Source organism: Amborella trichopoda, chromosome 5, assembly GCF_054954075.1.
Source record: "Amborella trichopoda isolate Santa Cruz 75 chromosome 5, AtrichopodaSantaCruz75HAP2 v2.0, whole genome shotgun sequence".
NCBI classification, from domain to species: domain Eukaryota; kingdom Viridiplantae; phylum Streptophyta; class Magnoliopsida; order Amborellales; family Amborellaceae; genus Amborella; species Amborella trichopoda.
Genome location: NC_142340.1, coordinates 40,794,861 through 40,819,992, shown reverse-complemented (window position 1 = coordinate 40,819,992; position 25,132 = coordinate 40,794,861). Strand labels below are relative to the sequence as shown.

Genomic DNA, 25,132 nt, shown 5'->3' with positions numbered 1-25,132 from the left:
CAAATGCACTTTTGCCAGTACACAGGTGGGATATCAACCGTCCCTTCCGGCTGCAGAAGATGATATTTACCTGGACAAGGTTAATCTCCACCACCTAACATAGGAAACAACGGTAGATGCCCCGCTAGTGTAGCATACCCAATGCAAAATTTCACTGAGGTATGCACTTGAAGCAAAACGTGAGAGAGGTATATGCTTTTGATTTTGATTTTTTTTTTTTTTTTTGAGAGAGAGAGAGCATACACATTCTAGATGCCTGCAAAATCATGTCCTATAATGGTATGTAAACCATCTAATCTTTGGGGAGGCACCTATTTTAAGTGTTCAGAAACTTAAAATTTAGAATTTTTTGAAAATACATGATTCTAAAATGGATCCCCAAAATCTTAGATTGAGAAAATATTCCTAAGCACGACTTCCACCCAATAACCTAATAATATTCTGGCAAATCCTTATAGAAACCGGTGACATATTTACCGAAGAGATGCCGAGAGCACAAATTTAAATAACAAAAACAAATCTCCAAACCTTTACTTATTAGAATATAACAGTATGAAATGAGACAAGAAATCATAACTTTAATGTTTTCATATTCACTGTGTCCATGTCTCAGTCGAGAATCCTGCCATAAGAACAAGCTACAAACAAGATGCTCTAATGTGCTACAGCTAACACGCAATGGACTATTTCACTCGGTTACATAGAGAAAGATAAAAATCAAGGATCTAGCAATCTTACCGCTAGACCTCTCCCTCCCTCTCTCTCTCTCTCTCTCTCTCAATCCAAAAACACTATTTGAGGTTAGACCTATCGGAAACAGCTATGAATACAAAGGTAAGAAGTTAGCTATTCATGAATTCAAATAATCATTTCCAGAGTTTCACATACTTATCATGGCTTGCTGATGCCACCATGCCTGTGACATTCGATGCGGCCAAGGCAGCAATCAGCCCATCATGTGCTGCTACAGGCATGCTCTTCTTCTCAACCATATTCCACAACTCCAATGACTGAAACATAGAACGGGAATTAAGAACTTTCTCTCTCTCTCTCTCTCTCTCTCTCTCTCTCTCTTACACACACACACACAAAGCTAATTAGTAGAGGCTTAATCTGGTGTCTGTAACCAATAAGAGCAGGCAGATGGCCAACTGGGTCTAAGCTGAATTCATGATTTCGGTAGGAGAAACTGGCTCAATCAGTCCAATTTGGACCAAAGTTTTGGGGAAGGTAAGCTCTTAGCAGATTCAGAAAATTTTGGTTTTCTATCAAAGTTCCTGGGAAGATATCAGGGAACTTAAGAAAAGTACAACAGAAAATAGTACGCAAAGTAAAATAAAATTTTCATCAAATATAGAAAAAGGGAAATTTAATTTCTCATTAAATCACTTTATACGAACTTATTTTTAAAACTCATATTTAACAGGAATCAGGCCTAGGCTTGATGGGTTAGCATTTGATATTAGCAAAGTTACATCTCAAGTTCAATTCCTACTACTGAAAACCCCAACCAAAAAACATATTCAACAAAAAGCAGACGTATAACTCCTATTGAACTTATATTTACTTTTGGGCATAAATTTATCTTTACCTTTAGGAATCAATTTATCTTTCAATTATCTACAAACTAAAACTAAAACTTTTTCTTGAATGGAGTTTTAACCTGCTTGTTTTAAAACATACAGTCAACTCTGTAAAAATTTTGAAAAATGGCTGAAGACAATGTTTCAGATACTTCTATAGATGTCACCACCTCTTCTAACCCAGATTTAAGACCTTCCACTCCTTAACCCTCCATGGTAGGAAAGGAATGGAAGCTGTAACCAAAATTGTATTACTAGATACCAGGTTTCTAGAATACCAGCATCATGCATCGGTACTGTCCAAACAACTCTTAATGCTGGCACCATTTTTGTTACCTTCTTTCCTAATTTCAACATTCCTATCAAAGACCCTCACCTAAGCTCTGCTTTCAAAGTACAAGTTCAAATTACTGGAACCAGACAAGTTGAAACTGCAACTGTTGCCACTCTTCATTATCAGATGGTATACAGACTGCAGAATCATGCTTTTGACATTGTTACACCTTTACCCCCTGAATGTGAAAATACTGCCTTGTTCATCAAAGTTGATAACAATTCCCAACTTGTTTGCCATTACATCCCTAGACAAATTTCAAGGGCACGATTGCTTGAATTGATTCCCTCCTCTTGGGTTACAAATTATGAGAATTTACAAACCCAGAGTCGGGCGGTGATACAATCAGAATCTAGGATGACCCGAATGCCAGACGGAACTATTCAAATAGATTTTCAGTCATCCAATGATAACTTCACCAGAGAGATTTTCCCTACCCAATTCCAAGGATTTCTTGAAAAAGTCCCAGTAATTGCCTTTGATAAAACGGGAAAACCCATCTATGAGCAAAAAACTGTGGATGGACATAATTGGTTTGATTGTTGTGATTGTCCTACTTGCATTCAAGATGATGACAGCTTTGATGAGAAGAAAGAAAAGAAATTGTCTCAAAAGAAAAAGAAACTTTCTTCCAATCAAAAACTCCATCAGAGATATATGAAAAGAGATCCAACAGTTGGTTTACTTGGTGAACCTTCTGGGAAATAGGATTACTATGTTACTTATGGCAATCGTATTCCTTACCCTTCTGGACCTATTATTCCGACTGGATGGGATGATAAACCCGATGATAAGCCTGATGATAAACCTGATGTTGCTGAATGCATGGCTTTTGACCCCCAAGTATCTAGTTATGCTACTAATTTTCCTCCTTTGCATGATTATGAAAAAATCCAAGAACATGAAAAGCATGTGTGGAAAATAAAAAACCCTAGTACCAGAGATTCTTTAGGAACATTAAAGACTATTTCCCTAGCCGAAGCAAGCCTTAACTGGCAGGCCGAAAATGCAAAGTCACAGAACTTGGCCATGCTCCGACTTGAGAAAAAACAAAATCTGATGTCTTCTCAGTTAAAAGGGTTAGTTAGCATAATTACTGATTTGAAAGAAAAGATACAATCTTTGCATGAGGAGCTAATGCAGATTCTCCATTTTGTTAAAGACACACAGTTACAATCATATTTGCTGGCACCAAAAGAAAGAGAAAAAGCATTTTTGGAAACATAGCTGCAAAGCTTGGAAAAAGATATGTGGATGAAATCTCAGTACCCTCAAACTTCGTACCTATCTTCTCCTAACTTGCCTCAACTTCAACCCTTGTCAGGTACTCCTTATATCCCAAGTTACCCAACTTTGAGATATTCTGACCCTTTTCCTCCTACAAGAACAATTTACCCTCCTACTGGCTTAATACCTCCTAGGTATTATGGCTTTCAGTCCTTAAGTTCTTTAGATGATGAAAGACGTTTCCCAGAGGAAATGTTTTTTCCTCAACTCAAGAAAAAGCCGAATGTCTCTATCCCAAGTACTTCTAAGGCACCTGAACCTACACCTCCTGGTGTAACTCAACAGCAACCTCAACCTACTCCTGTGACACAACCCCCAACCATTCCTAAAAATGATACTCAAATGCTTCAAGCATCAGATTCTGATTTTGATATTGTTGCATCTTCTGTGTTCACACAAAACCTTACCCAGTCAGAACCTTTGGAAGACGTGAGTTCATTCTTAAAAAACCTTACCAAACAACCTGAGTTAAACCTTCAAACAGAAACCCAATCCTATGACTCTGTCTCAAAATCTTCTGATACAACGAGTTTTCTAGCCTCTTCTTCCTCTATTTCTTCAGACCCCTTGTTCATGATGGACCCCTTGAACAACCTCTTGACCCTGACCCAGACCCACTTATAGATGAAGAACCTAGACCTCAAAACCCTACCTATGGAGATTCATCTAAAGGTTTACAATTGATGACATCCCTCCTTCAAAATGGACTGAGAGATTTCGAGAAATACAAGGATGGATGCATGCCTAAATGCTAAAGCCTGCAAATACATTAGCAAGCACAATTTCCAAAGTTTTGGTAAGACTTGGGGGAAGATTGTTTGATTGGTATTTTAAGTCTTGGAGAATACCGTCAAACACAATTGAGAAACAGTCAATCCATTGTTGAATTCTTGAATTATTTGGTAGCTGAATTTACTGGCCCTGTAAAGCCGAACATATTACAGCCCGTGAAGAATTTTTTCAGCTTAAGTGTTGTTCTTTTAAGAGACATGATTTAGAAAAACATTTTTCTGAAATGAATAAGCGTTACCACAAAATTGGAGGAATTGATGATGTGAACTTAAAGCAATTTTATCTTGAGTCTATTCCTCCTACTCTTGGAAAAGAAGCAACAAAAACTATGGAAAATCAAAGATTGGCAGTTCAAAATGTCTCTTTTGAGGAAATTTATCAGTTTGGTCTCCATGCTTTGGAAGGTCATGTAATCAGGTAGAATTTGTCAAACAGATGGAGAAAAATAAGTATATTCTTGGCAAATCTTGTGATAAACCCCATCTCAAGATTAAGTGTGATTCGGAAAAACTATGTGCTTGTCCCCCTTTTGGATAAAAGAAGAAGGTTGACCAAAAAAGGAAAAAGAAGAAATTCAAAAGGTTTAAATACCTTCGCAGATCCAGATTTCGAAAAAAAAGGATGAAAGGTGATCGTTGTTATGTAAGTGGAAAGTTTAAAGACTCTGAACTCCAATTATTTTGTTAATCTTACTCTGTTTATTCTCTGTTTATCTCTTGATCCTCAAAATAGAATTCCACTGTCAATATGATAGAATTCCACTGTCAATAAATGCATGAAATTGTAGTCAGAAATCACGGAGATTGCAGACAAGGAATTCGATGCCATCCAAACTACCCTTTCCTGTCCCTTTTCCAAACCCGACACTTTTATAATATGCCAAAAGAAGTCATTTGCTTTCCTTGGTATCTCACCCAAAATTACCACATTTGCTTCAACTTTCATGCCAAAAAACTCATCTCTTACCTTAGACATTGTCATTTCCTTCAATGGAACAATTACCAACATCCTAATCCCAGAGCCCTTAACTTTTATAAATTCCTTATCAGGTACTTTCATTATACCCAATGGATTGAATCGTTTCACATGAAGTTCATCAGGCAGGTCATGCTCATTAAAACATTTACCAAACTTTTGAGCTCCAGTTTTCAGTCTCTTAAAGACAATTGGGCTGAGCAAAAGCATAAATCAGTGAACTTGCCTGATAGCAGCCAATAACCAGTATAGAAGAATAGCTAGGGTGGAAGACACATGAATGGAATTTGTTGCCATTGCAGCTCATTTCATGGACACACTCCCCATCATTCCCAGCACCAATTGACCAAACCCTAACTGAGTCTTCACTCACTGATGCCACATAGTCCCCTGAAGGATCCCAACAAACTGAATGTATAGACTTTGTGTGTCCCTACAATCAAACAAAAAGAAGCGAAAATGGATTAATAATGAATCAGTGACAAGACTTTTCTCTATAATCACAAGAATACATCATGTTCATAATACAAAAATCAGGTAGAAATTAAATCAGGAAAACCATCTCAAAAAAAAAAATTTAAATCAGGACAACCAGCAAATGATTGATAAGAAATGAATTCATTGGAAGACCGAATGCATTGGAACACGTATAAATGATAACTATTTTGGAAAGATGGGTTCTTTATATTCTTAACCACTGGCTATGGAAGTGTAATGAGGTTATTGATAAATGAAGTAATGAGCCAATGAGTGCATTGGAGGTACCACTTGAGAACATTAGAACTGGCTTATTGGACAAGCTTTTGTAGTAGTTTAAAAAATGGAAACGTACACAATGAGACCAATTACTTTTGATACAAATGTGAAATAGGTTGGTTGAGGATGCGTTATTGATTGGGCACAAAGTCCAAATTAAATTTCTTGAACGTTGTGACACACTTCAATCGATTGGATTTCAAGATCCAATAGCTAAAAATGATTGTGACCTTCTTGTACTAAAAGTAACTGGTCTCATAATATAAAATCCCTTAAAAAATTAACCACCTTTGCATTGCAATTGGAACTTATTTTATGAAAATGAAGTTAGCCATTTTATTTTTTGTTAAAGGTTGACATTTTTTTTTCCCCCCAATGCGGAGGGCCCGATTCACCCCTCTACCCTGGGTAGGAATCGAGCCTGGGAATTAGGCTTGACGATTTCAAGCAATAACCATTTTTATTTGTGACTAGAAATTCTTATTGTCCTTGTTTTCAAAGATCAAATTTTGGATTTTGTAACAAGTTTGGCTGCTAGGGCAAGGCAATTAAAACTCTAGAACTTGACTGAGCAGGTTTTGGTTAATTCCTTGTGTAATAGTCAATATAAACTCTGATAGACATACATATGTTGGAATCATGTATGGCTCAAACCAAATGTGCCATGAAATTCACCAGACTAACATAGGTTCTCTCGACAGTTTGGTAATAATCGAACTACATTATTTTCTTAGTTTTCAAATTTTGAATGGAAACAAAAAGGTAATAACTGGCCAACTAATGTACCAGCCATAAATGTTAAGATAATATTCTAACCAACCTGTAATGTATTCCGGCAAGCTTGGGTCTCAACATCCAGTATGGATACAACATTCTCTGCGGCAGCAGCGAGATATCTACCAAGACGGGGTTGGAATCTCATCTGGCTCATGCCACCCTGAAAAAACAATAGTTAAACAATTGATCAGTTAAACCATGAAAACTCAAGATAAAAAAACAATAGTTAAACAATTGATCAGTTAAACCATGAAAACTCAAGATCTATGCCCCGACGCACCCCACCACACCCCACCCACACCCACCCCCACCACCCCCCCCCCCCCCCTTCTCTGCATTCTCCCCCTTTCCTCCTCCTTAAAATGGGAACATTACATAAAATCTCATAACAAGTAATAAAAATTTCACTGACTCAAAAGGTAAAAGATCAACTATGAGGAATAAGAGAAACCACCAATACCACAAGCAAAATTTGATACATAAATAGAAATTGCATCGACAAAATGGTTAATAGAAGGTTCAAAGTACAAACCTTGAAGATTCTTGTGCAGCTACCATTGGTAATGCTCCAATAACGTATCTCACTGTCTCCATCACATGAGCAGATGAGATCATCCTTAACTGGATGGAAGTCTAAGGACATAACAGAGGCTGAATGGCCAACAAAGTTGCGAACCGAGAAGCTTGGCTGCATTTAACATAATCATCATTTGAAGAGCATACAAAACCTCAAATAACCAAATAAGATAATGCACAATATCATAGAATGTTATAGATCGTTTTTTGTTTTGTTGGATAGGGAATGTTATATAGACCTTAAAATTATTGTTTGAGTGATTTTGTTTCTGAATTTTCAAAATATGTGGCCGCAACATTTATGGTGACTTTTTGGAGACAAAATGACATCTCAAACTTATATAATGCGCCTTCTTTTTTTGCAAATACCTACGTATACGTGCAGGGGAAGGGATGGTGGGGGAGAGAGAGCGAGATGAGGAGGATGCAGACTGTACATTAGCACAGCCTCTCTCTCGATCGATATATATATATATATATATATATATATATATATATATGGAGTGAGGTTAAGGTGTCAACCTTATACTATTGAAGTAAGTTGTATCTCAAAACTATGCCAAAAATGCAATTTCGGTGCTGCAAAGCCTTGGGATGATATGAGTATCTATTGTTGGCCTCAATTATGAAATTCAAAGTTCCATAAATGGTGACAATCAAGCAAATCTATAAGCGCTTACAAATATAGAAAATCGACGGTCCATATAATGTATTACAAGATGAACTACTGTTAGGACTAGAAATCCCTTTTTTTTTTTATGTTTATGAATGTTGAGGTTGTGATGATCGATTTGAGGGTTTTTCAGCATAAGAACAATCTTCTCTAGTGGATTTTTTAGGTGCACCTTACTCGTACGGTAGCAGAAGGAGCCATTGAAGGAATCACTGTGCCAGGAGAGCCAGCTAGGTTGAGTTCAATCAATGGTTCCAGTGGGTGGCAAGAATGAATCATAAGAAGATTGAGTCCCTGGCCCCTACTGTCTCCCCACCACCAGAGGCTGCAGAGCATCTGATCGAACCTAAGAGTCAAAAGGTGTCGCACGTGATGAGGAACGGGAGACCGAGGCGGGGATAAGCTACACCCCAGAAGTGGAACTAACTGGAGGGTCGGTATGCGAAGCGAGGTCTCCCTTGTAACAGGAGTGGAAGACCTCGCCATGCGCCTGGGCCTGTGCAGCCCAAGGCAGGGCGGTGACCCTGGGTGGCTGATTAGTCGCCCAAGGCATAGCCCAGGTGCTCATCCAAAGCCTTTTCGTGAGGGCGAAAATTGCCCTCGCCAAAAGGGGAAAAATTGTAATTTCCACCTTTTAAAGGGGGGAAGTAGTATTTGGGCGACATTTTGGTCGATCTCCCCCCCCCACCCAACCAAAAAAAAAATTCTAGTTAATAAAACTACTCTTTTAGTGCCAAATCGGAAATTATGTCATTTGATTCAAAAGTGTTTTAGGAGAGTTTTTAAATCTCTTTACTTTTTATTCTGTCAGAGACACTTCGGCTGTACTTCAAGGAAAGAATGGAAGAGTTAAGTCTGGTGATGAGTGAACAAGATGAGGATGCAGATAAACTACAATTTCCAGATGAGAACAGAACAGAGAACAAGTATAAACACTCCTATACTGCCATTGATGAAATGGATCATGAAAGTCAACATGAGATGGTACTTTTTATGAGCAAATTGGTTGGGAAGCATGGATTACAAAAGTTGGTAAGGTTGTTTAAGATCTCAGGGTCTCAAAAGTTTACATCTATGATGGAAGATGCCTATTCTTGCTTTCAAAAATGAGTACATACTCTTTTGTTATGCTTCTACTGTCTAGCTTACATCTCCATGTCTGCGATCGATGTGTAATCAAATATACATTTTCCTTAAAAAATGTGTCCCACTATATATCATTTGAAATGGGTCTTATATCATCATATTATGAAGCAGAAGATTTGGTGTAGTATTGGAGTATTAAAGGACTCTTGATGGATCTGACACTAGATAATCATCTCTAGCCAAAATTTCAACTTTTCTCTGCAATTTGGAATTAAAAAATATATAAGCAGAAATCGATTTCAAATTTGAAGTTGAGAATCGAAAGGCAATCGACCTTGAACTTTTTGAGGATTAAAGTGGTTGCAAAAGAGAGCTTTCAGCAAGTGAAAGTGACCGATTTAAGCCTACCTTGATTGGTTCTCAAAGATTAGTAAATTTAATTGTTTATGTTTAGGGTTTCAAATTGTTTTGTAAGTATTGTGTTATGTTATACTTTTTTATCATTTTTCTTGTGTTTATTTTTGAAGCCGAATCTTAAATTTATAATGAAACTTCATGACCTTTTTTCTTTTAAGGGTTTGTTATTTTTGTGTTTACAATATATTTCTGGCTATGTTTCTAAATTTATAATGCAGATTTAAAAATTTATAGTATATTTTTGGCCGTGTTTCTAATTTACAAATTTGAGAATATTTCCCTATGTTACGCCATATTTCTAATTTTTAATGCAAAATTAAGAATTTATAATATATTTTCGCTCCCTTAATCCAACCCCCTGCCCCCACAAAAAAACAAAAAAAAACAACAAAAAACCCCCAAACCCCGTTTAAACAGAGGCCAAGCAAGTTGGCCACCCAGCCGGTAGGGACTGTCAAATGACTTCGAGGTAGTTACCCCCGTCTTCTTGAACATAAAACAGTTATGAGCGAGTTGCTACAATATTTCTCTCATAGTAGAAATTTGCTCAAGGTTCATCACCATCCAAAATCCATCATATGGTCACAGTTCTCTAATAGTGTTTGAATTTTAATAAATTTTTTTTAAATCAGATTCCTCTGAAATTCGTCTGAAATTTGGAGCATATGTACATCTAACCAACTCGTACATAAAATATTAAAAAACAATTCTCAAAAAAAATAAAATGATGAAAATACCCTTGAAATGTTTATAGGGGTAAATTGGTTATTTTTATTATTTGAATTATTTTTATATTTTATTTAGGGGCACCTCACTAAGGCGCAGTGTTTTCCATGTATATAAGTGTTTGTGTATTGTGTGTGTGTGAATTTATATAAGGTTGACACCTTAAAATGTAGAAATAAGGTGCACCTCTAAAATCCTTCACAAAAGGTTGTTTTGATGTTGGAAAAACATCTATCGACATCGAGATATATAGATATGGAGAAAAAAGATATTCAAGTCCTAAAAATAGTACATCTTACAACACATTATTTAGACCATCCATTTTCAAGATTTTCATGCGTTTATAGATTTACTTGATTTGAACCATTTTTGGAGTTTAATATTTTATAATTAGAGATAAAATAGATTCTTGCAACATCCTAAAAATTTTCGACATTAAAATTGCATCCCATGACAAAGTTTGTAAGTGCACCTTACTTTCATTGTTTAAAGTTGCAACCTTAAGAGAGAGAGAGAGAGAGAGATATATATATATACATGTGGAAAATGTTGAGGTTAACCTGTTGAGGTTAACCTACTAGCTCATATTTACATATGAGCCCAACGGCCCAGACTGAATTTGGGCCGATCTGACGGTCACGAAGTCATTTCGTGTTTGAATTTTAGTTTTTGTTTTTCTACAAATCCAAATCACTTGAAATTTTAGACATCCTTCTTCACATCAACGCGCACTTAATAAAAATATTTAAAAACTAATTCGCAAAAAATAAATTGACCAAAATACCCTGAAAAGTTTTGGGGGTATTTTGATTAATTTATTTTTTGCAAATTATTTTTTTGATATTTTTATTAGATTATCCTATTTTTAAAGAATACATGCCTACAATGGAAGTGATTTGGATTTGTAGAAAAAAAATTAAAATTCAAATACGAAATGAGATTATGACCATTATATCGGCCTAGATTGGGCTCATATGTAGATATGAGCTAGTGGGCTAACCTCAGCATTTTCCTATATATATATATATATATGGAGAGTTTGAGGTCAACCTGCTAGTTGACAGCTACAGTAAACGCCTAACGGCCCAAATTGAATCTAAGCCAATCCAATCGTCACGATTGTATTTTGCATTTGAATTTTAATATTTTTTTACAAATTCAATTCACTTGAAATTTTGAGCATCTACTATTGAAAAATAGGCAAAAACTTTTAAGGGATTTTGGTCACTTTAGTTTTTGCAAATAATTTTTTTAATATTTTTATTAGATGCACCGTGATGAGTGGCGCTCCAAATTTCAAGTGACTTGAATTTGTAGAAAAAAATTTAAAATTCAAATACAAAATATAATTGTAAGCACAAATTCAATCCGGGCCGTTGGGCTTACACTATTTCAGGCTTACACTATTCCATCAGCTATGGGCTGACAGGATTTTATATATATATATATATAGAGAGAGAGAGAGAGAGTTGGAAAAAGGCTTTGACAATGATGATGATGATGATATGGAAAACGTTTATATAACATTGCAACCTTAAACTATAGAATTAAGGTGCACCTCAAAAATCTATGTTAAAAGGTTCTTTTGATGTTGGAAAATCCTCTAATTGATCATCTCGACATCATGATGTATGGATAGGAAAAAAAAAAGATTTCGAGTCTCAAAATAGTGTATCTTACAACACATTATCCGAACCATCCATTTTCAAGATTTTTCTGTATTTATAAATCTAATTTATTTGAACCATGTTTAGAGTTATAAATTTTATAGTTAGAGATGAAAATAGATTCTCATGCCATCCTAAGAAATGTTTACACCAAAAATACATATTAAGACTAAATTTAGAGGCTACTTTGATTGTTTAAGGTGGCAACTTTATGCAAACCACACCCTCTCTCTATACATATCAACTTTAGAATAAAACAACATAAAGTTGCATAAGGGTAGAAATTCTCTATCTCCACAAAGTTAAAGAACGTATACAAGATAAAACTTTGGGAAATTCAGAAAAATGATAATCTGGGTTGATAGCATCACATATTTGAAAATTGTTCTAATATTATCCAAAATACTTTTCTTTTGCAAAAATATGAAACTCAGCAGGGGAAATAGACATATGTTAAGACTCCTAAGCTTTAAACTAGAGCGAATAGCATTATCCAAAAGTTTAGAAAACTAAAAACAAACCAACTAATATTAGGATTATTGAACCTATAAATCTAATGATCCCATGAAATGTGAGATATGAAGAACTGTAGCTAACATGGATTATTTATATTATCCTTAGTTTAATTTAAAAACTTAATCAAAATTATTACAAGATCTTGAAGGATTAACTACTCAAACTGATTCTCATATCAAGATAATAAAATTTTGATTTAGGAAATTAAAAAACTAAAACAAACAAATCCAACCATATCATGAAATATTTGATAAGAAAAATGAATACTGACATTATCGGCATCCCACACCCTGACTGTCTTGTCAAAAGATGAAGTAGCAAGACGTGGCATGCTTGGACTAAAACGGACATCAGTAATTAACAAGGAATGCTCTTCTAATGAACTCTTTGCCTTCAAACCATCGACATGCCATAAAACAGCCTGCATTGCAAAATCACTAAGATAAGTTTATTTGCTTTCCTTTCCAAATCATCATCATCCAAGCCTTATCCCAATTATTTGGAGTCAGCTTCTTTTCCAAATAGTAAGGGAAAAATTATCTGAACAATACCAAGAAAGACGGAACACTTGCATAAAAGACAGGTGGTAAAAAATCTTGGAACTGACGCCGGGACGTGAGACAAATAATCTTTTTAAATGATCACTTTACCCCCAGGCCGGTATTAAAATTATTGCATAAACACTTGCTCCCAATTCAATTTTTTAGTACCAGACAAGATGCTTACTTGGGATGAAAAAGAATTTATCATAAGATAAATAACAAGATTGCAAATACAAGAACTCTGGTCACTCTTCAATAATCTACAGGCATTGATTATCAGAATTCCAAAACAAATTTGCCTGGCATCTTTTCTTTCACAAAATACTGGGGGTTAATGTCATAATTTTAAAGATTGATAAAGTCCACGTTCATGACTGACATTCCAAGTTTCTGAGATCCCCACCACTTATGTAGGTTTTCCAGGTACTTCTCTGATACTTTCCCAAATAATAATTACCAGGTAAACCACTGAATTAGAATAATCAGTATATAGTTAAAAAAGAAAAAAAAAAGTTCCACCACTTCCTCCAGTTAACTACATCCTTCCAACACAACCTAACAAATTCACCTTCTTCTCATGGCCAGCACTGGCAAGAAGTTTTCCATCAGATGAAAAGTGGCAGCACACCACCTTATTCGTGCTTGCCCGGACATGATTCACTTCAGTAAATGAAAATCCTGAGGTAAATTCCAAAACCCACATTAGGATAACCAATATCAAGGAGGTGAAACTATAGCGAAGTATCTCGTGGTACTTTATCATATATTTTTTAACAAAAGAATCCCATTTATCATTTCCTTGAAAAGAGGTGGGTTTCCATGGTTTAGTATATAAAAGAGTATGACTCATACCTTTGGTGACATCTATACCCCGACCAACTGTATCTCTGGGGTCTGTATCATCATGCGATAAGAATGACTCGACATTATCATCCAAAGACCCATCTTCCACAAACCGATCCATATCAGCCTGCAATTCAATATCTTTATCATCCCACTGCCAAAATGGAGTGCTAATGAGAATGTGTACAGCCAATTACGTTTGAAATTTACAGCAAAATAAAGAGAGTTTCCTATTAACAAGTGGAAAAATATAAAGCATTCACCACTAAAACTAAACAGGAACATATACTGTATTTCGATGGACTATGGTCTCCATAGGCCTTGCATTGTGACCATCTGATTCTAAGCTGTAGTCCAATCGACCATGGCTTCCACAATCCATTGGACCGTGACCATCTGATTCTGATATAATCCATTCGAATATTGTTTCAATAATTCAAAGGGTTGTTACCATCTGATAGTGATGAAATGAAGGACAGTGGAGAGAGTATGGGCCTCACCACAGGGCACATCCTCTCTCTCTCTCTCTCTCTCTCTCTCTCTCTCTCTCTCTCTCTCTCTCTCTCTCACACACACACACACACACACACAAAAACAAAGAACAATGGACAAAGGTTTCTAATATTCCATAGTCCATTAGACTAAATATACTTCATGAAACCAAATTATGTACACAACAAATAAACAAAAGGAGCTAGAGAACTAACCAGCTGGTTAGATGGTGAAGTGAGAGTTCCGGTTCCATCAGAGCCAAACAAGATCAAGGGTTTATTTGAGCTAGCACTGTGTTGTAATGTAGGCATTGACATGACATCTCCTGGTGTATGAGTAGATGGGGTAGAAGGCGCTGAGCTTGGCGATGGCCCAGTAGTGTTTGCAGTACCTGAGCTATTTGCAGGGCCAGAAGATGATCCAGGCTGCTTCCTTTTCCTGCCACCTTGATTCTTCGAACCCGCCTTAAGAACCCAAAAATGCATATACCAATGCACAGTAACCAAATTAAAAGATAAAATTCCACAACATACGACAAAAGAGATGAGCCAAAGGGCAATTGAAAAACAGTCCATTGGAGTCTTCATCATCAACGAAGTGACAGTGTGGGATCCAACAATCAGATAGGAAGGGCCCTTGGCCAGGTGGTCAGTATGGCGAAGCCATACCAACATGACATCAAGGGCTCCATTTGTACCCCCATTAACATGTTCCCCCCCACCCCCCAAAAAAAAAAAAGACCCAACATTGAGTTCACGGCCTATTATGGTGGATCCCACCCTCTATTCATTACAGCCCATTTTCTCGGATGGTGCTGATCCCAATGGACCATGGTTTTTCCATAATCCATAGGGAAATAGTACACAGTTCTCATATCTTCACTTATATATCAAAATAACTATTAGACCTGATCATTTCCCCTGAAAGAGTTGGACATGCTTCCATCCATGCTAACACCACCGGCTCCTGATTTGTCTTGTTGGTGGAGGTGATGATTACTACTCTGTGACTGCTGACTTGAGAGGGCTTGTTGTTGGAGTTGTTGTTGCTGATTGCTATTTTGCTGCTGTTGTTGTTGTTGCTGTTGCTGCTGTAATTGGGCTATCTTCATCTAGAATTTAACACATATACAAATAGCTAAGATCGTGATGGATGGGGCAATGGGAGGAACTCTAAAGTAGCACTATGAATATAAATAGGAAAGTGTACTATTATCTAATGGACTGTGGAGAACCTTTAGGGCAGTGGGGCCATTTCCATCTGAATGAAATGATGGATGGGGATAAAGAGAGAGCTGGAACTGCCATGAGGTCATGATTCATTTTGCTGGGCCCCATTCTCCTTTTTCATCACCATCCCTCATTTCATTGAATAGATCACAGTAGACTATGGCATCTATCATTCAACGGAGTATTATATACTTCCTGAAAACAACATGATATCTCAGACTTTTTTTTTTTTTTTAAAATGTCACTTGATATCTCAGACATAAATTTTGAAGATCATTAAAACCATAGTTGTTGGAGACAGGAGCGGGATCGGCTTGGGATTCACCGAACAGCCCTATAGTGGAAGCTCCCTGGGGTTAGGATCGGCGTCCGTACAATGATCAAGACAAGGAACGAGATCCTTAGGTTTATGGGAGCGAGATCCCATGTCAATGCGTTCGATGTTTTGACTAGCAGGAATCTAAGCTCCACTATACATAAAAATGAGGTTGTCAGTAGAGCTAGTATGAGTTCCCTTGGTTAAGGAATCAAGGTTTAAGTATGTCATATAACGGGGTTCCTCTTGTTCTAATATCAAGATTGGCATATGTTTTAAGTCTTAAGTATCACTCTCGAGAATGGTTAACTATGCCAACTCATGGCAGGGAGAAGAGGCTAAAGCCGCACCACGATAAAGAAATATCAGCGTCTTATCTTGCTGCACTTGAGAGATTGTACCCAAACGAGAATGAGGGGGGCATAATAGACAGCACATCAGTGATTTTGTAAGCAATAAAGGATTCTTTTTACTCTTGGCATCCATTTCCAACAAAGGAACAATGTCAGTTGATTCGTAGTGGAGCAGGTTAAATGCTCAACGCTCCGAGTCATTAGTTTATGTTCACTATAATAACAACTTGTTAAGTAGACTACGCTCAAACTATGCAAAGGACTACAAAGGATTGGATTTTTATCCTGAGGATGACAACCTCGAGGATGATGTTGGGGGCATTAGAAGCATCAGGCAACCGCCTTAATGTTGATGATGAGGCTCATCAGAGTGCTCCATTACCAAGGTCTATCGCTCCCACTACATCTTCAAGTCATGACACAAGTTCAACATGCATCATTCCCTCGGAATCCCCAGCAACCCAAAATCCTACCACTCAAGGTTCATCTTCATCGAATGCAGCCTCCTCTGCTTCCATTGTTTCTCAAAGGGTGGCTCTCTGAAGGGGCAAGAGGACAAGACAAACTCTCCCTTTCTCTCAAATGTAAAAGAAGCCTTTTAAAGCTTGAAATGAAAGCATACATTCTCATCTCACAACTAAGAGGATTCATCATTGTGATTTAAGATTCTAAAACAATAGGACATCATAAATATAAGATTTAAAATGAAATATATATTCTCACAAGTAAGAGTGATGGCTTACAGAATAGGGCTTAATAAAACAATGGGTCACTCTAGACTATGCCTAGTTTAAATTAAGAATCTAAAATAATGAAACTTCGTGTTATGTGAAAAGGGGACTGGAATTTACCATCATGGAACTTATGATTCCTTAATAACGGGAACTTGGGACAATGGAAATCTCTAACCTGGTATCATCCGTTAATGAAAGTAGATCCCACAAACATGGAACCAAAGATTTTAATGTAGATGTACCAAAAACTTGGACCACGGTTGATGGGAGCGGGGATCTATTTTGAAATGGAACTAGATTCCGCTGATGGATGGAACGTGGTCCTCTTTTTTTGGGAGCGAGATCCCAAATCGAAAAACAAGGTCCCTACAAGATACCTTGCAGGAACCGTGGGATCGAGGTTCCGGAGCAGGATCGTCACCCTAACCACAAGGTTCCCCTAACTATGATTCAAACACATTTGCAAATCCCTAATCATAATGTTATTTTTGCAGAATTTAGGAAAAAATTATAATTAAGAAATAGTAAACGTTGAACTTTAGTATGTTACATAGGTGCTTTCAACATAAAAGGACTATTACCGGTTAACTTCTTGGAGATAAAACTGTGTCCCCAGTATGGAGAGAGCCCAAAGTGACTCCCTCCCAGTCAGTAATTCAGCTTTGTCAATAGCCTCCCCAGGGTTGAAAGCACATCAGATAAACCCACAATTAAGTATCAGCCCATAAAAATTTGAAATTTCTTTGTCAAAATCAACAAATTAAGAATGTAGGAAGTGACTAATTTGCCAAGCCATAATAATGTGATCAATCTTGTGCATAATGTTTAATTCTTAGAGCCATTATGCCCATGAGCTGACCATGCGATCTGGATATTTTCCATGGCCTTAGAGCCCATGAGCTGACCATGCGATCTGGATATTTTCCATGGCCACGATACATTAAAATACTTGTACCCTGAAGAGCTATACTGAATACTTTTGTATCCATTTTAGCTCTTGTCAGTCATCCATTTTACTCTATAAAGGACCAAATATTCCAAATAATACTCAATTACTGTCAAATTCAGTGACTATTAAAAAACATTATACCTAACAGTCCAATCAGAAGCTGACAATCCCAGGCAGAGATGATAAAAGAAGGAAAATACACAAACAAGAACAAGAGAAAGACACAGAGACACTTCAGTGTGTTATCTGTGACAAGAAAAGGATAAGAACCTCAAGAGCAAAAATACTGAAACCAAAAACAGTAAAAAATATGCATGAAACCAAAAACAGTAAAAAATATGCATGAAAGAAAATGCACACATAAAGATACCTCAAACTAAATAAGACACTTCAAGATATTAATAGATAAACAAAACAATGAAACGTACACAAGAGAAAAAGCAAATTTTTCAGGTGAAAATTTTGAGGAAGAGCACCTTGATTAACATATCAGGGTCTCCTCTGGGCAAAACAGGAGATGCAGCTTGCATTGGTGACCCCACACTCTGAACTACATCACCAACTGAATTGGGTTGGCCATCCTTTCCAAGAACAATACTCCTATTGCTCAAAAGCATCCTCAACCTTCTAGTGTCATCGACTGCTGATGTAGAATTCAAATTTTGTGAGGCCTGAGTTTGAAATAGAATTTGCTGTTGCTGTTGTGGGCTCAGCATTTGAAGTTGGTGGAATTGTTGGGAAGACTGCATAAATGATTTCTGTTGCTGTAGAAGACCTGGTCGGAGTTGATCAAGGCCCTGTTTTTTGGGAAGAAAAAAAAAAAAAAAGGATGACTGAAAATACCCAAATCAGTGAAAACTAGGTCTGCCCAAGTTGATCCTTATTGACTTGGCCCACTTAGCAAGTGTTAAAATACAAATATATAAATAGAGAGAGATTTTTTCAATTGTTTAAAGTGTGGCCTCCCGCATTCTCTCACTCATGGAATAGAAGAGTTGATAGCTTAGAACTTGAGGACAGGCCCCAAATTGTGGGAGAGATGTACAGTGAAAACAGTGTAAGGGGTTTGCATATGATGCTCACCAATTGTCTTTTGCATATAGTACCAGTTTATTATTATGATAAAAGGTGACTGTATTATTAATTATAACACACAGGTCAAGGGTATATTACCATCTAGCTCATAATTACTTTATCATTCCGCATAATATTATCTGAAAGGATCAAATGAAGTTAAGCTCCATGATTCCTGCCCTTTATGGAATACTCTTTTCCTTATTATATGCCAAGATAGGTAAGCACGCTCTCATGTAAACAACATTTTTTTTTAAATTGAGCTCTCGTGTAAACAGCATTGTCAGTATCAAACAGTGAATGTCTAGTCCAATCATTATTCTTAGTTATTTAATAAGCAAAAGAAAGTAAGCGTTGAGCATTTATTGCCATGACTTTAACTCCATCTATCTATAAGTATCAAAATCCAACATAGGAGCAAAAGTAATTTAAATTCAATACCACGTCTGATTGTTTTAGGACAAGACCAAGCTTGGTATCCTGCATAAGCATATTAATCCATATTACAAACCAAAGAAATAATTTAAAATTGGTAGGCTGGAACTTAGGATGGTTTCTTTTCTTTTCTTTTCCTTTCTTTTCTCTTTTTTTTTTTCTTTTTCTTTCTTTTTTTCTTTTTTTTTTTTTTGGTTTTCCCCTGGTTAATGTGCAAATAAAGAGACAACTGATAACAAAATATAAGCATCTTACTGTAAGAGGCCATCCTTTCAAAGGCAAATTGTTTCCACCTTGACTAGGTCCTGCACAAAAAGCAGGATTCACATTAGGTCATTATTGATTTAACTCCATAACAAAGTTAAATTTAAGGAATCAAATGTCCCAAACTTTTTTTGTTGCCATAGTTAATCCATTTTTAAGGGAAGAGAAACCAACTACTCTTGTCAAAAAGTCAGAAGTCATTTCCATAACATACAACTTCGAAATTCAATCGCTGAAAACAACGAGAGAAATAAACGAAAATACAAAAATCGATCATGTTATTTCTTTAAGAAAAAAATAAAAGAACAAATGGTTTTGAGTAGCAAGTAATTGAATGAAATACCAGGTACTCCGAGTAGTGATCCGTCGGGGCCTGCAGCTCTTGGATTCAATACGGCATTAATTTCAGGTTTTATATCCTGTTTCAATATTCCATACAAGGCTCACTACAGTAAAAAGTCAAACTAATACAGAAACGACAAATTCAAAAAAGAAAATGCCATATTCCTGCTTCAAACCCAATCCTTAACCTAGTTTCAAAATGTCACCTGCAAATCCTAATCCATGCAACAGTTTCTCTATATCCTAGTCCTTTTTCATCTCTCTCTCTCTCTCTCTCTCTCTCTCTCTCTCTCTCTCTCTCTCTCTCTCTCTCTCTCTCTCTCTCTCACACACACACACACACATAAAAATAAAAGAAGCATGAAAAGGTTTTCAATGCTGAATACCTGTGTTGATCCAGGAATTTGTTGGTTCCGAGCCTGAACTTGCTGCAGAGTTGCCTGCATACCCCCAGCTGCTCCATGAAGAACTTGCCTACAATGAGAAAATGATAAGATGATGTCTAAGAAACACTTACCCTTGCAAAATATGGAAACCCAAAAGAAGAACATAAAGGAGAAATGAACCAGAATTATCAAATCAATTCTAAATCAAAACTAACAACAAGAATGAGCATGATCATTGAATAACCATATGAATAAAACGTACATGCAATATTTCCTTCCCAAAAGACAAGGGTAAAGAGGCATTCGCCACTACAAGAACGATAAACGTTCCAACATGTCAAAAGGGTTTTTGTACTGAAATGGAGAACTATAGTCCAGTGGGTCATTACCACCCAATGCAAGATTGATGAAGATGGACAGAGTAGGACTCATTGAAAGATGACATCACACAAATGGTAGGTCCCACTCCCCATCATCAATTATGGTTTTCCATAGTTTATTGAAAAGCATATTGACAGGAAAACAAGAGGAAGGAGCCCAAAAAGTTGATCATAACGCAATAAAAGGTAGTTATCATGGAAACTATGGTCTATTGTACCTACCCTGAATGTTGGCCAGGACCTCCAGCAGATTTCAACATGGAAGCATGATTTGGATCCAACAGCTGGCCAACATTGTCACCGAATCTTTGCTGGAGCATAAGAAAGAAGAAAACAAGAACAGATTTCCCTTTTCAGTAACCAAAAACTCAAAACAGTTCAGCTAAAAGATTTTAAAGAAATGCATACATGAGCTGCTCTCAAATAGAAATCAACAGTTTATTTCTTTGGCTAAGCTAAAAAAATTTCTTGGTAAGCGTAAACATTCTCTTTTTTGGATAAGTGGGTTCTTAGTCTCATTGAAGAAATTGTCACGACATTACAAGATAATCGGAATCTAAACCTTCATAGATGCATCATCAAGGGGATCCCTTTGAAGTGGCACTTTCAGACGTTCTTCATACATCTTGGTTGCCAAGGCATTTGCAGTTCCCTGATTCTGCCTCATGAGTGAGTCATTGCCCCCAAGACCATTCGTTGGGCCATTTAGAAGATGTTGGCCATCTCTTCTTTGTTGTTGTTGCTGTTGTTGTTGTTGTTGTTGATTCTGTTGTTGTTGTTGTTGCTGTTGCTGCTGCTGCTGCTGTTGAGCTTGCCTTTGTAATAGAAGCTGTTGCATGTGTAGTTGTTGTTGCTGCTGCTGAGGCTGTTGTTGAGACTGTTGCTGCTGTTCTCGAGCCTTAATGAGCTGTGTCTAAAATCGAAACCAAATTTAATCAATTACATGCTAATTTACATACTATCGTAGATTTATGGTTTAGAAAAAGATGAATCTGAAATTGATGTCAAAGAGTGGTTTGAAAAACTAGTCGCAGTTATAACACTCCTTGTCACAGTTATACCACTCCTTGTGGTTTTAATTTAACAAGTTAACCAGTTTCAAAAACAACTTGTCAAGCTGTGCCTATAAGTAGCACAAAATAGATTGGCGTATTGGATAAACTCTCAAGCTATCCCTGATGGGCATGTATCTTTCATTATCAAGCCTTGATCAGCTGAGGTTGAAAGTGACCCCAAATTTGATCAGTTCTACTTTGTAGAAAGGTGATCGGCATTTTTTTTTCGTTTTTTTGTTTTTTAGAATGGTTCACTTTAATAAATAGAAATAAAATTACAGAACCACCGGTAGTAGTATAATGGCAGCCCACAAATTGGGAGCTCAGAATACAGGTGTAGATGATAGAAGAGAAACAGAGTAAAAAATAAAGCAAACATAAAAAGGAAATAAAACACAAAAGAAAAGATAGGGGCAGCAGGGCCCAATCTAGTTTTGGTAGCATCTTCAAAGTCAAACAGTTGGATATAACACGATGAAACACCACCAAGGAGAGGTTGAGCCCCAGGCTTCTATACTGTGAGCTCGATCATGAAGATCCCAAGGTTGAATGCTGCAGCGAATGCGAGGGAAAGGGAGGGGGAAAAGAGGATGAAGTGTTCCAGAGGGGTAAGAGAAGACTTATGTGAAGAGAGATAGAGAATGAGAGGGGTATCAAATGCATTGTAAAGAAAGGTGATCTCATTAATTGTAAAGTCTCATAATTAATTGATTCTGTCCTCTTGTAGATGGGTAGATTGAATAAATTGAGCGAAGTACCAATGTGATCCCATATTGGACCAATTGTATGAACGTGATCCCAATTGGATCAATTCCACCCTATTGCAGATTTGTATGATGGCAGCCCACAAATTGGGTGGGTGCTCAGAATACAGGTGCAGATGATAGAAGAGAAACAGAGTAAAAAATAAAGCAAACATAAAAAGGAAATAAAACACTAAAGAAAAGATAGGGGCAGCAGGGCCCAATCTATTTTTGGTAGCATCTTCAAAGTCGAACAGTTGGATATAACACAATGAAACACCACCAAGCAGAGGTTGAGCCCCAGGCTTCTGTACTGTGAGCTCAATCATGAAGATCCCAAGGTTGCGGGCAGCAGCGAATGCGAGGGAAAGGTAGGGGGAAAAGAGGATGAAGAGTTCCAGAGGGGTATGAGAAGACTTTTGTGAAGAAAGATAGGGAATGAGAGGGGTATCAAATGGATTGTGAAGATAGGTGATCTCGTTAATTGTAAATTCCCATAATTAATTGATTCTGTTCTTTTGTAGATGGGTAGATTGAATAAATTGAGCGGAGTACCAATGTGATACCAAATTGGATCAGTTCCGCACATAGTTCAAACAATGTCTGGTCGTTATGCATCCTTTCTCATTTGTACTGTTCCCAAAATCAATAGCAAGCACCAACTAATAGTCCTCAGGAACTAGAGAATGCCATGTGTACACAGAACTACTTGTGTCTGCATGCGCATAGCAATTCAGTCTGACTCAAGATGTATCGTCTCTTTTTCAAGTTTGTCTCTTCAAGATTCAACATAAATCATAGTTATTACTACTATCTTGTGATTTCAATGTTCACTGGGTAGTTTAGAACAGTGGTTTGATCATGGCACTCAAGATGGTTAAGTTGGATTTCTTTGGTTTTCGTTTGTTTGTTGATTTCAATGATCACCGTGGCAGAGTCGCAAGAGAAATTTAACAACCAAAAGATCTGTATCAAAATTCCCTCTATAAGGAGGAAAAGTCCTTGTTAACTTTTCACTAATGGCATAGGAGATTAATCGACACAGTTAGAATACTCAATAAATATATCAGTAGTTGATTTTGTAACCAAATAAGAAAATTTAAAACAACAAGGGTAAGCCCATCTATTTCGTTCATTTTGCAGTATGGAGTAGTTTGTTAATCCCAAAAAGAGAATGCATTCAATTTCCATAAATACTGCACCGAATACCCTTATAAGCAAAAAAATGAGAAATTCTTTAGCAAATTCTTACCACAACCAATCAGTGAAAATATCAACATCGCCTCTAGAAATGCCTGAAGTATTAAGCAAACAAAACGAAAAAGAAGAAAATAATGTTTGATGGGTAAAATCCGAAAAGAGAATATCACAGAACGCTTACCTCAATATAAGATGCAGCAACATCAGAGTGCTTCTCGTTCGTTCTGGCGATAAAAATGTCCCAAAATACTGACCACCACTCAAAAAGGAATCCCCCTGGTGCATCAATAGCTGAGAAAACCCATCCAAATCCAACCCCAAACATTAGCAAAATAAAGAACGCTCAAACTAAAAAAAGCACACAAACCGAAACCCTAAAAGTTTCACCATCATTCTTACCAACTGGGTCTGAAGACACCTTTCCTTCAGCCTGAAACGCTTTTGCCGATGCCTGTAAATTCCTCTTCACCAAATAGTCATATATGTACACATCCAGCCTATTCAAAGGACCCAAAAAGAAAAAGAGAAACAGAGAGAGATACAGAAAACGAGAGAGGGAGAAAGGGAGAGAGACAGAGGGAACAGGAGAGACCAACTATTCAGTCAAGACAAACCCATAATGATAGCTCAAAACCAAACCCTACAATACAAATAGCAAGCATAAACCAAATAATAGAACAAAACAAAAAGAAAACATGGTTTTGAAGCCAAAATCCCACATTTTATCAGCTTCCCAGTTGGTCTGAGACATGGCTACTGATAGGGAGCTCCACAGTCAACAAAATTTGAGAGAAACCCAACCAGAGCTAAAATCCACAGTTTTCATAGCTCTAATGCCCATCTCTTCACATAACTCCATTAAAGGCCAGATTTTGCTCATAACCCACAACTCCAAATCCGCTCTTAAGTTGTATGGCACCCTGTTCCAGTGAAGAGAGAAACTGAGGGTAGCGAGAGAGTGACAGGAAAGAGAGAGAAACGGGTAAAGAGTGGAGAATCTATGAACTGGGTTTTGCTAGAAAGACACCAATAGTGGAAGGAACTGCCAAATTTTGAGCCTAAATTGAGTCTTGACAGTGCAATCTCTGAAACAACGAGGTCACAACCTCAGGAACTTGCCATGTTTTGTTCTGTTGCTTATATATATAATTCAATGGCTGTGATAAAGAGAGAGTTTGGGCTTTGTTCCGGTGGATCAAGGGAGATGGAAGCATATCATTTGTGGAGAATCTCATAAATGAAGCCCTGCTTTTGACAGAAATATCTGAACTGTCCTCTCAAGTGGTGGAGTTACGTGATGTGGACTTCAATGGCCCTACTTTTCTCATTAAACCTGGTTTTGAGTTAAGCTAATGTTTGGATGGACTATTTATTAGAGAATAGCACCGTCTTTCCAAAACCCATCCGGGAGGGGAAGACATGGGTTGGTTTACCCTACTTGTTAAGAAAAGGTCACTAGAATGTCTACTCAACCCTGGGAGTACTCGAATAGGGGTGGCAACTCGCCGGCCTTGTTCGAGTCCGACCATGCTGAAGCGGCCTTGGCCTAGGTCTAGCTTTGGCTTAAGCCCAGGCTTTATCTAAGCTGGGCCAAGAGCCCGGGTTGAGCCAAGCCAAATACGATAAACAA

At 37.2% G+C, this 25,132-nt stretch overlaps 1 protein-coding gene across 10 annotated transcripts; it reads right to left on the bottom strand.

Moving 5' to 3' along the window:
* Window positions 1–558: 558 nt before the first annotated feature.
* On the bottom strand, window positions 559–24,636 carry LUG (transcriptional corepressor LEUNIG). Of its 10 annotated transcripts, none has more exons than XM_088867897.1 (19): window positions 24,222–24,636; window positions 23,902–23,999; window positions 23,684–23,793; window positions 21,067–21,417; window positions 20,727–20,815; window positions 20,125–20,212; window positions 19,740–19,815; window positions 19,388–19,437; window positions 19,139–19,177; window positions 18,100–18,420; window positions 14,950–15,153; window positions 14,258–14,506; window positions 13,560–13,704; window positions 13,276–13,385; window positions 12,437–12,586; window positions 7,037–7,192; window positions 6,548–6,664; window positions 5,198–5,404; window positions 559–1,010 (listed from the first exon to the last, which is right to left on the bottom strand). In XM_088867897.1, exons 1-19 carry the CDS (start codon window positions 24,251–24,253, stop codon window positions 867–869), a joined length of 2,736 nt encoding a protein of 911 aa, XP_088724023.1. In that variant the 5' UTR covers window positions 24,254–24,636; the 3' UTR covers window positions 559–866. The 10 variants fall into 10 exon arrangements, with proteins under 10 accessions (XP_088724023.1, XP_088724024.1, XP_088724027.1 ...); XM_088867898.1 differs by having other exon boundaries at window positions 13,560–13,677; XM_088867901.1 differs by lacking the exon at window positions 14,950–15,153.
* Window positions 24,637–25,132: the final 496 nt, after the last annotated feature.

Excerpts from the sequence above, each read along its gene's own strand:
- LUG (XM_088867897.1), bottom strand. The coding sequence starts at position 24,253 with ATGTCTCAGACCAACTGGGAAGCTGATAAAAT. Across the intron at positions 21,418-23,683 it reads TTGCTGCATCTTATATTGAG|ACACAGCTCATTAAGGCTCG; the intron begins GTAAGCGTTCTG and ends TTTCGATTTTAG. Across the intron at positions 14,507-14,949 it reads CTTTCAGGGGAAATGATCAG|GCGGGTTCGAAGAATCAAGG; the intron begins GTCTAATAGTTA and ends TGGGTTCTTAAG.